Source organism: Anopheles ziemanni, chromosome 3, assembly GCF_943734765.1.
Source record: "Anopheles ziemanni chromosome 3, idAnoZiCoDA_A2_x.2, whole genome shotgun sequence".
In the NCBI taxonomy this organism is placed as follows: Eukaryota; Metazoa; Arthropoda; class Insecta; order Diptera; family Culicidae; genus Anopheles; species Anopheles ziemanni.
Window position 1 is genome coordinate 45,982,048 of NC_080706.1, and position 13,809 is coordinate 45,995,856.

Below are 13,809 nucleotides of genomic sequence, written 5' to 3' on the forward strand. Positions count from 1 at the left end.
CTACAACCACAATCCCAACGAAGTGTATCAATTTGTAAACTTTCGCTTCCACTCGCCCTTTTCCCAGGACGCCCGTTCGCGCTGCAAAACTGCTCCGTGTCGAACCAGTCTGCCGACTCGCTGCACATCGAGTGCATCGAGGGCTTCGACGGCGGGCTGCCGCAGATGTTCCTGCTCGAGCTGGTCGAGGTGCCCGTCCTACGATTAGTTAGGAATTTAAGCCTGCAGGTATGTACGCTGTCGCAAGGAAATTGCCCCTTCCTGCTTGTCGTAAATTCCTAGGATGCATCTTCACGAAAATCGATCGCGTTTTCCTTCGGCAAGCAAGGAACAGGGCTGGGGCAAAAAAAAAAGCACAAACCATTGACCTGGATGCATATCCCTTCACCGCTGCCCCCTCCTCTCCTTCGCTTTGAATGTCGGCAGACCGCACGAAAATGTCACTGTCGATTGTTTCACTTACATTTTCCGCTCGGGTGAGCAGAAATCTCATTTTCATCTGCACCAAACTTGTCCTAACACTGAACCTCCTCTCGGACGTCCTTCACGACCGGTTGGTCGTGTTGAACCAGCAGACACACGCACACCTACACAGCAATGGCCGTCGGTAATAATGCTTTGGTGCACTTGCGAGACTTCGGAACGGTTGCTGCAACCCCGACCGGCCTTAGGACTCGCCGAGGTAGTTGCGAAACTTTTTCCCAACCCATCCCGTCGCCGAGGTAAACTGACGCCAATGACAGCGGAACGTGTACACCATCCCGGTGTGCGGGAAAATGAAAAGAAATAAAAATGAAACACAGCAACCATGGCAACAATGGCAAACTACCAACACCACTTACCTAGTGAGCCTTGATGAAACGATCCTGGAAGGATATGAACTTTCCAGCGGTCGAAAAACAATTCTGCTGCCTCGTGCCACTGCTAGGGTTTCTGCACCTTGATGAACCATCTCTCTATATTTGCATGGTTTGTTTTCTACCATTTTGCCCTCCTGGGCTAGTTTGCCAAGTAGTAACTTTGTTGGAGGCACCGCCAGACAGATCGGTGGAACACAGTTGGAGATGGGAGATGCGGCACGCCGGGTTCCGTTGGTCCAGTCTTCTCGTGCACCATGCCCGTTTGCAAGTTTGCAAAACAGTGAAGATGTTCCAGTTAAGTGGCGAGTGTAGCGAGATACCGAATCCCGCAGGTACAATTCGAAGGGGCAATAATAAGTTTCCGTTGAATAATTCCACCGAACCGAAGTTCGTTGCGGGACTGTTCACAAGTCTGCTGAAATGTTATCGTCTTCATCCTAACCCGGTCCTAATCCGGAATACCGTGCGGATCCGTTATCCTTTAGCTGCGCTTGTTTGACATGGGTTCATCGCGCTGGCGCTTCCCCTTATCAAGACCGAAACCGACAGCAACTTTGTTACCAGCACCGGATCTCACACTCGCTCCCGTTCTTTATCTTCCCCGTTTTCTCCATCAGCATCCACCGGTGCAGTTCTTTATCGATAATCTCGAACCGGGAAGCTCGTACCGGATCATCCTGTTCGCCGCCAACGCCAAGGGTCGCTCGGAGCCGGTCATCATCGATGATATCACCTTCAAGGGTGTGGCCAGGCAGCTCACCGGTAAGTATTAGCTCGGTTGTTGACGGAGGGGGAGGCCAAGAGGAAACACGTGCGCCTCAGACGAGCAGGAACCAATCGATCAGCCAACCGAAGCGCGTTTATATTATCTGCTGCTGTGTTTATTCCGAGGAACCAACCGCACCTAAACGTTCACACACGAGGCATTGGCAGGGAACACACATCGACACTCTATTTGTTCTCGAAGGTTTCTTTTCTTTTGAAAACCCTGGTTCTGCTTGGATTCCGTTGAATCGGAATGACAGTTACACAGCGGAACTGATGCGTCTCAAAACTGGCAAGCGGACAAAACACAGGACACAAAATACCAAAGAAAACTCATTACACTTTCCACACATGAACTTCAAAGTCGGCACTGCATCCGTAATCCGTTAACACCACCGGCATCAGTGGCTGAAAATCGGACCGGACGCGAACGGAAAGCAAGAAAGTAGTCGCCCCTGTTTCGAACGGCGAACATCATCGCCACTGTTGTGTGTGGAGTGAAAAATAAAAGCGGCAAAACAGGGAGAATCTACAATCCCATTCCCGTCAGTTGACATGATCACCTCTAAAGAAGCTTAGCGAAAGCTTGTGTATGTGCTCCGTTGCAAAAAGGAGGATAACTGTCCTGCTTCCTAGTTTGCCCGCCTCGTCCTGGGTTTGTGTTGAGAAGACAAGTTAGGAGAAAAATCAACCCTGCTCCACCGTTTTAAGTCCGGGTGGACGGTTATCGCACCAACGCAGCTGGAGAAACAACTGGCACCGTCCGGGAAGAAGCGATTACCGGACGGTTTCGCACTCTATCTTCACTTGGTGGGCGGCAAGAGGGCCTTGGTTCGTGTTTGTTGGATACGAAAAGAAAAAAAAATACCCCCCGACAGACTTGCACGCGAAATTTCGAAGCCAGCGAAGGCGAACCACTAGCGAACTTGAATTGGATCGCACGGATTGTTTTATTTAAATCTTCAAACCTTTTATCCGTAAGAAAACTTGACATTTTTGCGGTAAGAGTCCAACCAAAAGTTTGCCAAGATTTATTTTCAACAAATAAATAACAAATGTTTGATTACGAGCTGAGGAACTCGCAAATAAAATAAATCTTTATTATGCTTTTTAAACTGTAGAGGCTCCTTCCAATTGAACGAACTTTCTCTTTACACTTTTGAAAAGCCGCAACGTAAAACTTTTCAATAGTATAACTTTTGGTTCACTCAATTTTCCGGTGAGGTTAATCCACAATTGTAATCATCGTAAAAGTCAATTATTTATGTATTGAATAAAGGTTTGTTCATATTCATGTTTTAATGCGTTTGACCTACGAAAAATTGTTTAAACTATTGGTAGTAGATATTATTATAAAGCATTCACAAACTTTTTGTAGAACTAGAAATGATAAAAGTAATGATAGAAGATAGTGAGGATTTTGTTATTAAAAATTGTGTTTTGATTGCTCATCGTTATCTTTATAAAAATATTTCCAAATTGAAAATATGTATCATATAGTTTACGATCCAGAAATCATACTTTCAATACGAGACTGTTCTATACATTTTCATGTGTCGATTGATAACCAAATAAAATTATTCCATTCTGGTTGTGTGAGGACACAGTTTACGCAACTTGGTCACCACTGGCTCAAGGTGTCGGGCCTACAAAATCATTCCCATTGGAAGGATGCGAACCGTCCACAACGCGGTTCGCGCACGTTTGTCAAGTTTAAGTCATGGGCTAGAGGATACGGCTTTTGTTTGCGTTGCCACCTGAGGAAAAGCTCCCGGAGGCAGATTATAGACGGGCCGTTACGCCATCAAAGCCCTTTGTGAATCTCTAGCGCCAACAGAAGCGCTTCTTTTCGGTCGGGGCGATTCTTTTCTCAGCCGCGGCTGCCCCCGAACTCCACCGCACGCCCGCACCATTAGATGCCACTAATGCCCTTTTTCGACCCCTGTTGACGGTCACCGATGGGTTGGGGGGTGGCAAAAGTGATGAATGGTTTCACCACCGGAAGCGGACAGCTCCGGATGCGGGCAGGAGTCATGTTTGTGCCCGGGATTAGAGCGTGCCACGGGACGGCCGTGAGGATGCGTCCGGTGAGCGGTCACTTTGGGGCCGAGGCACAATCTTCGAGAATGGCTCGAAAATTAACGAGATCCCGGCTACGTTAATAATAAATTTGATACTTATCCGGCCTACCTGCCACCCTCACCTGGCCGCCCGCCCGCTCGTTCGTCCGTCCGGGTCGCACCCGGGGATCCACCGGGGACTGTTAGCGTAATGAAGAGGATTTCTGGGGCTAGAAAGGACGACGACGACGAGGACGACGACGACACCGAGGATCCTCTCGCCGACGGGAGAGTGCGGAGTTAAATAGTTTATTGCAAAGTTGCCGTCCGGCTTACGAGCTGCAACATATGTACGGTGCTGGTGAAAGGCCCATCAGTGGCTTTCGAGTGGACACCGGAGTCGATGGCGCCTCCCCCCCAGGGGCGGTAAGCGGGTTGATGCTGCCAGTGGATCTGCAGTGAAGTAAACAATTATTTGGAACCGACACAGGAGTCAACAAGAGATTCCGTGAGATTAAAGATTAATGAATGTTGCCTTTGCTGATCGTGGCCCGCCTTAAATCGTAAATTCAACGGGATTAACAGTTTTATCACAAATACTACTTTGAGAAGTGTTTAGGAAATTTATTTCTCCTCCTACGGGATAGGATGGCACCGCATAAATTGTGCAAGCTTAAGGCAGTGATAAAATTTATCGGAATCTCTAGTGATAGCGCGTGTAGCTTCGCCTTCGTCTTCGGTACCGTTCGGTTTGTTTAAATTATTTCCACTGCTGAGTAAATGTTGCGTCCCACACTGTGTATTCGCCTCATGCGCTGATGTCACACACACAAAGCTCGCCCTGAACGACGTCCCTTGGAGCCTCGGTCCCCGGAGTGTCGCGAGTGTGGCTCCGATTGTAGTCCGAGGTTTTTACGCAACGTCCCTCTGATTTATTGCAGGCGTGTCCAACGTTATGAATGTTCCGTTATCACCGGTATTAGCCGCATTAACACTCACGGTGGCGATCCTGTTCGCCGTGGTGTGCATCGTCCTGGCCACCATGTACCGGCGGCATGCGAGCAAGTAAGTACTCTACGGGTCCGGGGAAGTCCGGCTCTGCTTTCGCGATAGTAACGTAGGCACACTTCCATAACGCACACACTTTCCCGTGGTTCTGCCGTCCTGCCAGAAATACGACCAAAAAACTGAAACCCACCAAAAGCGCACAGTTGACCTCGACGCCGGACTGCCAGCTCGATGCGACCGTACACCACCAGACGCACGATCCGAACGGCATCCAGACGCCGCTGGTGGACAGCGGTGGTGGAGGGGGAGGCGGAGGTGGAGGAATGGGTGGGAGCGGTGGTATTGGAGGCGGTTTCGGTGGACACCTAGGGCGCCGTGGCAGTCCCACCATGATCGGCGAACCACCGGATGGGGATGAAACGGATCCGGATGTGATACCGAACCAGTACGGTAAGTCGAAACACAACGGCGCACGCCACCCCGACCGGAGTGGGCACTAAATCTTCATACTTAACCCCGTCAACTCTTTTCCCACCACCGTGGCTTTCGTGCTGCCGGAACTGTAGAACGGAGGCCGCCAAAGACGACCCTACCGACACCGCTGTTCCGGAGCCCCTCGGCCCGGCTCATACAGCGGAACGGGGGCGAGCATCTGCTCCACGAGGATGAGCGTCACTGTGATGGGTCCAGCCTGGCGTCGCTGACGGGATCGCACACGGAAGTGCACCATTACTCCTTTAAGCCTAGTAAACAAATCGTAAGTATGCCCTAATAATATGGCCCTCTGTCTACCTGCTCTTCGAAAGGAAATGATTCGCAAAAAGATGCATATAGGATCATGCGCCAAACCAACTTGGCTCGAACAAATATTTGGTTTGCTATTTGAATTTTGTTTCGGTTATTTTACTTCGATTTTTACAGTTTTTCTGAGATTCTATTGGCTCTTTGGATTACGCCAAGTTTGTTTACTTTTGTATCCTTATTAAAACAATTTGAATTAATTTAAATGTCACTCGAATAGACGACTTATTTCAGTGCCTAATGTTGTAAGACTTTAGACTTTTAAAAATTTATAAAACAAGAATTGAATATATAATCAGCCATTTGAGCCAGTTTTATGTCATATAGTTTGCCAATTGAACCAAAAAAATATCAATATAGTATATGAATAAAATTTTCCATGAATTGATAACGAAACCAGCCAAAGGTTTTTCAGGTGAAAGGAATAAAAATGGATGAGTTTTTAGAAACCATATTTGTATGAATATGTTTCCACAAGTCACACATGATTTTATTGATCTATGGATTTTTTTTGTTCTAAACTGATTTGATTGATCAATTCATTGAAATAAATGTCATTTTACATTATTTCTCCTTGCCAATGAAAATATCAACTCGTTATTGGATGAAGGTTGCGCACACCACAAAGGAAATCATGTTTTTGTAAAATGAGCCAACGATTCTAGAAATTGTTGTACCGACAACATTTTACATCAAACCTTTCCCAACTTTATTTAAAATTTTATCAGGAAACCCCATATATATTCTGGGATTTAATTTGCATCGTTTAAACGTTCCATATGCGAAATATATACCACCCTCGAAGTGGTGATTATGGCCAAACATTACCAGAAATTGCACATTGCTAGGTCATGGAGTAGAGATTCATCCGCATTCCCTCGCCATTGGTCCCTTTTTTCGCGCAGAGTTACGCCACCCTTGGCCGGGCGAACAACAGTAGCGTCACGTCGACGCTCAGCCCGCTTAGTCAGCAGCCATCGACGGCGACTTTGCCGCTACCCTCGCTGCCCTCAATGTCCGTCGCCAGCGTGGGAGCCGTCGGGAGCCTGCTCAGCAGTCCGGCCTCGCAGTCGTCCGGTCTGGTCACCTCGACGCTGAACGAGTACCGGTTTCGGCCCGAGGTGGTCACCACCTCCAATCGAATACAGGAAAGTTGTATATAATGTGTTTCTATGCGTGTAAGTGTGTGTGTGTGTGTGTGTGAGGATGTATGAAAGGACATGTAAAGAAAGTAACCAGCGTGTTTGATGTAAGTGTTCAACCGGTGATCCGATCATCCCCCGTTGTTGACCGTGTCATAGTTTGCTGCGCCTGGAAAAGTGTCCCCTTTTCCTCGAGCTCGAACCGCCCGAAGCCATATCCCGATCGCATCAACCATATCCCACAAAACCCATCGTCCACCCTCTCCCAGGGTGTAGCCTCGAGAGTATTTGATTTTAGAGCGATGTAATCCGAAACGAAACTCGCCCAGCTTAAAAGTGGGAACGAAGATTTCATCAACCGTGTACAGTGTGTAGGTGTGGATCCCAAGTGGACACAAGTGGACACAAGTGGACATCCGTTAGCATAATGTTTCATCCCCCGCAAAACCCGCCAGTATTGCCATCGTTCGGCCCCACCCCCCCAGGTTCATCCCCATTCGTAAGAGACGTCATCGATGTATATAGGTAGTATAGGCATAGTCCGCTAGAGTGACCCTTCGTTCCCCGTGTCCTGGTAGGGTAGTTGCTAGAGCAACCGGTGTATGCAGACGGCAGACAGCTGCCATTCGGTGTCACATATCTAAAACAAAACAAACAGAAAACAGAAAGAGAAGCTGAAATTATTAAAACAAAACACTTGCTGGAGGTGGAGTTTACAAGACATTGCGTTTATGACTGGACAATAAACCCCGATGAAACTTATAGCTACAGCAGCAGCAGCAACGAAATGTGTCCGTGGCAGAGTTTTGATCCGAGGCAGGCAGCTAAACGATGCACCTTGCTCTGGTTAGCGAACGAATCAAGCGAACAGCGGAAGGTTGGACTGACTGATTCCATATCATAACGAACGAGGAAAAAAACTGATTGACGAAATTCCAAAGTAAGTCAAGAGCAAGCGGGCTAGGATCTCGACTGGTTTTAAAAAAGGCGCCGCCCCGGGGAGTTCCGGGGAAGCGTAGTTTTCCTTCGCCACAACCAAGGCCCGATGTCCGAATGGGTGGTTTGAGAGAATAGTACGTTGTTTCTGTCACTGTACAAAGTATAAGAAAACATGTAGTAGGAAATACCAAATAGTACTTACAGAAGGGAGAGAAGAAGCAACGGAATGTGAGGAAAGTCTAGTTAATTGTTTGGTTTTACCCCTAGGTTCGTGAAAGCTGTTTTAATTTCAAACTAGATAAAAAAAGGCGCGCCGTGGAACGAGCGAAAAACGAATTAGAGATATAAAAAAAGAACAGCAAAAAAAGTGTTTATCATGTAACGCGCGAAGAATAGCAAACAAAACAACAAAATCTCATGTAATCGAGAGGAGGGTAGTAAAAAATCGAGAATGGAACGAAAGCAAAGATAATGATGGTAAAAATAAAAAAAAACCTATGATTTTCCAAACAAGCTCGTTTCGCAAGGTAAACACAATGTTGTGAAAGAAAGTGGATAATCAGCGAAAATACAGGAGCGGTAAGGTTACATAAACACACAATTCTTTCCAAATGTTTTTTCTGCACGTGGTAAACTGGACTTACTTTGTGAATTATACCATTTTTCTCAATATAATATCTGTGTCTGTATTTTGTGTTAAAAAAAACGATTTACTTTTAAACTTATTTCATTATAAAAAACCGAAAGAAATAAAAACGATTTGAATTTTTTTTTGTAGTTCGAAAATGTTACAAATCACTTTCAGAAAAGAGATAAATGGAGTCCCAGTCAGCTTTTAATGAGCATTTTCAAATCTGAATTGATCGCATATTTAAAATCGCATAACTGGAAAACGTCTCAACGATATATTAAATATATATTCTTTTTTCTACTACAACAGAATTTTTTTTGCAACATTTATACTGCTGGTTAATTTTTACAAACTTAACATGTTTCTGATAAATAAATACACTTAAATGAATTTCAAAACTAAAATCTCTTTAAAATGACTTGTTTAATCTCGCTTAATCCCTGTTGGCCGATGCAGCGTTTGCAGAAAATATGGGAACTTGTCCTATTTGGCTCTTCCTTACCTGGCACCTCTTATTTTGTATTTATTTTATCCCATCCACTCAAGGGCGTCACGTATGGAATGCGCGCCGACAGCGGCATCCAGGGATCCCGCGCTCACCCAACCCTAGTGTGCCAGTGCTTCCGGCGTTGAAAAAATCCAACCTCGGTGCAAACAACGCCGGTTCCGGGTGGTGACTTTCGCGCTGCGAGAAAAGTTCCGATCGATGCTTATGTGTGCTGTGATAAGAAAGGAGCAGAAGGGCAAGTGCAAAAAGAAGATAAGGCAGGATGGCGAGAAAAATGCGCCAGAAAATTTAAACAATGCCCCAAGCAATTTTTCCTGACTGCACCGAGCAGAGTTTCGTCGTCACGGAATCTCCTTCCGGGGTTATTTTGTTTTGTTGTTTTTCTCGTTTCTGTTTTTTAGTCAGCGCGGATGGTTTATGCTGGTGTTTTCTTCCGCGTTCCTGTTGTTGTTGTGTGGTTCATCGTTTCGCATGCTGCTGCAAGTAGACAACACCGTGTTCGACCTCAAGCACCATCCATCGGCGAGCCCTGGATGCTTAGGAAATAATCCTTCTGTGCTTGAAGCGGAAGCTCGCACACCACCACCATCGGCATCCGGGAAAGACATTTCCATGGGAGCATAAGCAACTACTAGCGGGCCGCCCAACTGAGCGTAAAGTGCGGCCAAGATGAAACCAAACCGAAACGGTAGGAGAAACGGGCCGAGTTTGAAATAGGCCCCATGTGTATGGGCGCTTGAATTTTGGTGTGTTAAAAAACACAAACGGAGAAAAGGCAAACTTTTGCACCGAAAGTCACAAAAGGAAAGTTGCTCCATTATGGTTGTATCGTTGTGCCAGGAGGTGCCAACATTCACACCTCACGGAACTCTGGAAAGACTATGTGGCTCGCGATAATATTCATATTTCTTCCACTTCTGTTCATCATCTCACTTTGTTCTTGGCGGGTTTTCGGTGTGATTGCGGCTATTTTCAATGTACTTCAGCGTTTAAAATAATCTTAATATTTTTGTTTACTTCTTTGCTAATGTTTATTAATGTTCGCGGGTTCATAGCGTTGGGAAAAGTTCATCGATCAATTAATTACGCAAAGTAATGAAGAGCAATAGCTACTTTGGAAAAGTTCAACACCAACAATAACAGAGCTTCCGAACCAGCCGAACTTTGATGCTTAATCCTGAATATCGGTTTTGTAGCGGCGCGTCGCGTTTCTTATTCATCTATTAGGCATTTCTTTGCGAACGGCTCGAGTTAAACAAACAGACTTGAACTTTTGAACCGTCAGGGTTCGCTGCACACCGTAAACAGTTTCGTTTAAAATAAAGCTTAAAAGAAACACCGATTCGGAGGGAAACCCCGAACGAACACACCAAAAGAGGGAATGCTTCGGTTCGCTCAAAACGTCTTCCGCAGCATACCGCAGCGAGCGGCTTCTAATTAAACTCCTTTGATTGTTATGCTCCTGCAGCATAACAAGCCTATAGCGTCAGCACAGCCTACTTGACGTCTCCCCGAAACAACCGGAATCCTTTCGCAACTTTCCTACAACAACAACAACAACAACACTCTCCCGTTTGTCTTTCCTCCCCTCCTCCCTTGTTAGGACCTTCGAATGGGTTCTTGCCTACCCGTTAAGGCCTACCAGCACTCGGAAAAAAAAACAAGCACAAGCATTTCCCTCCCGTAGACGTACAAAAACAAGGCAAAATCTGCTCCATATCAATGATATCGAATTATAATCAAAATCACTTTTTCCTATTGATTACGGCGGGGTTTGTGTGCGTGTGAGAGAAGGGAGTAAAGGGCGGGGAGGGGTACCGACTTTCCCTCACTACGTTGCCCGGTGCCGTTTTGCAAATGAAAATAAAAACAACCGAAAATCTGTGAAAAGTTTTCCCAACCTCCTCTGTTCGAGCGAGTTTCCGGTGGCGTGCTTTGTATGGAAAACAGGTTCCTGTTCGAAACGGTATGGCTGTGTGTGTGTGTGTGTGTGTGCGAGGAAGGTAGAAAGGGTTTTTTGGTTGATACGATACATTGAATTATTTATCAGCTTTTCCTCTCCGGCAGGAAAATTACCAACGAAGAATGGAGTGGATGGGATGACAGGGGTACATGGAAAACAGTGTACCAGACACGGGTGGAGTCTAGAAAACGATAGGTTATCCCCGTTAAAGCTACGCCGAACGTGGATATTTTAGTAGATTGTTGGATCCCATTGCCGGGTTTGCTGCGAGCTTCCCGGAGACGGGGCACTTTTCCGTGTGAATTTGTGATGAAGTTTTATAGGACCTCGGCTTCGAGCCATTCCTCTCGTCACTCTTCCGCCTGACACTCGGAAAACAACGTTCCACGTTTGAATTAGTCGTTATCGTACGATTTCGTCATAACACTTTGGCATGTCGCTAACGTGAAGCTTGTTATTCCACCGGTGAAGAACGGTGAATTTTTGGCGGATGCGGCGGCATCCTCCGACGGGTGGGCTTGAGAAGGACGCTCGAACGCAAATGTGAAGTGATGGGAAGCCTGAATCTTTCCTTCTTTAGATTTTCCCATCCTGCCATCCACAGAACACCCGCCAGACTGACAGTAGTGGTGAATATTCGGGCCATACGCTCCGGTTCGTCACGTCGTCACGATGTGAAGCGCCCGGGTTGTAAGAAATCGTACTTACGTAATTCTCCCGACTCCAGCCCGAAGGTACTTCAATTTCCGATAATTAATAAATTATTCAATTCTCCTTTCCCAAGCTTAAGCGTTACGTAGTCGGTGGTTTCGCTCGAACCTCTTGTTTGGTCGGGCAAGTGGAATGAAAGAACGTTGGCTTTTAATTAGAAGGCGCATTAAAAAGGAAGATTGTTCTCATCCCGACCAGAGATGGGAATGTGCTAAATTTTCGATCTGCACTTCCCGGTAGGAGAAGTGAAGTTTTGGGACATATTTCTAATGAACGCCTGAAGTCATGAGTCAGTTTTTTTATTATAATCTACATATGTTTCTGCAAAAAGAACTTTTTGCATGATTCAAAACAAAAAACCTCCTTCTGGTGCTGGGAAGCAGGCATTCAAAATCCATTAACAGATTGTTTTCCGGCATTCACTCAATTGCTATAAAACTCAATCAATGTAAAATTTTTTTATTTTTTGCAAATCATCTTCACAGTATATGGGAAGATTTTAAAATGCACAATTAGATTCAGTTGTACATCTTTAAAACAAATAAACGGAACCCCAAGAACTGAATGCTTGGTTAGTTTACCAAAATACTCCCGTAAAAGTATCTGCATTTGTTAGTAAATTCTGAAAAGCACTAATAAACAGATTTGATAACGGATGCTTTTATATTTATGATTCATTTTATGATCCGCGTAAAGTGGTGTTACGCCTACATGGAAATCCGAATTTCCTGAGTTCTATTTCGAAAACATTTTATTCACGTGTATGCCATGTTTTGATTAAATATCAAGCTATTAATGTAATTTGTTCCTCGAAAATTCGTTCTACAACCTACAATTGCATTGCCTACTGATTTCTGGGACAAACTACACCTTCCGGTTTCCAGTAGTTTGGTGGTTTTCATCGAATTTCGTTTATGTTTTCCGGTTCAACATTTAAATAATGTTTAAGTAATTAATTAACAATTCATTGTAACATACCTTCAATTATATCCGCTGAAATTCATGGGAACAAGGCCGAACTGTTCTTTTGTGGATTTAATTAATTTTCCACAAACTATTTTGTAGCAACACAACAGTTTTGTAGTTGAAACAGAACAGTTTTGTAGTTGAACTTATGTTTATTCCCATCGCTGGTTGTTTTTGTTGGTGTTTTGATCATAACATTTTTGTAAATACTTAATACTACTAGAATTTCATTAAAAATAGTATTATTCATAAACAACATAAAGGTATCTTGGGAGTTACGGTCCACCGAAAATGTCAGGACACTTGGTAATGGTAAAGTTTCTTGAGTCCGAATCTCTATCGGAATACGGCGCTATACAAGGATTAACGTTTTTGCGAGCTACCCATCCATAGCGCTAAAAACGCCTTCGGTTGTGGTTATGCCTTTGCGTCCACTTGCTCCCAAGCGCCACCCTCGTCTATCCGAATTCATCTTTCGGCTTGTGGCCTCGTGGCACCAGCCCATGGGTCCAAGGACGAGAAAAGTTTTAATTGCCGAGTGTTAATTGCCTTTCAAGAAATCTCGGCCATGTCGGTGGTTCATGTTTGGTGTGCTTGCCCCGTCGGAAAACGGTGGTCCCTTGATCGGGCCAATCGAACGGACCGGCGAGCTCACTCGTGCTCTCCCTGCGCCCAACTCCAAAGCGTCGGATTTGAGCGGCTCGAAGTACTCCGAGGCCGAACTTCCGAACCTCAAACAGTCAAACTCGATCCAATGTTGTTCCGCTAGCAACATCATCACTGTTGGAACCGTTCGCCCGGACGTTTATATGAGTGTGTGGGTGTGTGTATGTTTGTGTGCATGTACGTCAACTCAATAAAACTAGAATTAAACTGCAAGTGGTACACATTTCCTAGAAGGCGGCTCTGGCGGGCCCGAAACGATGGCCTCCGGGCGCTTTCCCGTACGGTTCCCGGTGCACCGCTTGGCAGGAAAGTGCTTGTCGGGAAAATTGAGAAGTGCAAAATTTGCCTACACACGGGCAGCAACTTTTAATAACTCAATTACGGACACACTTGCGTGACCTGCCGAAGTCGACCGCCGCCTCCGACACCTTTCGCGGGCACCGTTGGGCGCAAACTTTGTCGGACGAGCATGGGTCCCCGTTCCGGGCCCGGGCTTTCCCGCCTGAAGGGTGTGCTTTTCACGCTTCATTCGCTTCACCCAACCGATCGACGGCACTATGGCGCGATGTGGCCAAAAAGTGAGGGCTTTGTTTGCGTTAGTCTTTTGCCTGTTATTGTTTGTCGGCTTTCTTGTGTCTGTGTGTGTGTTTGTGTATGTGAGTGGTAGTATGTTTTATGCAAGTCCCTAGTCTACACTTTCCCCAAGCACGGAGTGGAACACTTTGATGCATGTAAGACAGCTCGTGGCAGGAATGGTAGAGAACTAAAACAAAACACGTTACTCACAAA

At 45.7% G+C, this 13,809-nt stretch overlaps 1 protein-coding gene across 1 annotated transcript in view; it reads left to right on the plus strand.

The window, feature by feature from the left end:
• Positions 1-6,691, plus strand: part of LOC131287482 (hemicentin-1) — a 44,782-nt gene extending 38,091 nt beyond the window's left edge. The window contains exons 11-17 of the mRNA XM_058316535.1: positions 68-228; positions 1,478-1,622; positions 4,627-4,750; positions 4,857-5,008; positions 5,063-5,143; positions 5,260-5,450; positions 6,400-6,691. Coding sequence (XP_058172518.1) covers positions 68-228; positions 1,478-1,622; positions 4,627-4,750; positions 4,857-5,008; positions 5,063-5,143; positions 5,260-5,450; positions 6,400-6,657 — 1,112 coding nt within the window. The 3' untranslated portion in view covers positions 6,658-6,691. The remainder of the gene's footprint in view (positions 1-67; positions 229-1,477; positions 1,623-4,626; positions 4,751-4,856; positions 5,009-5,062; positions 5,144-5,259; positions 5,451-6,399) is intronic.
• Positions 6,692-13,809: the final 7,118 nt, after the last annotated feature.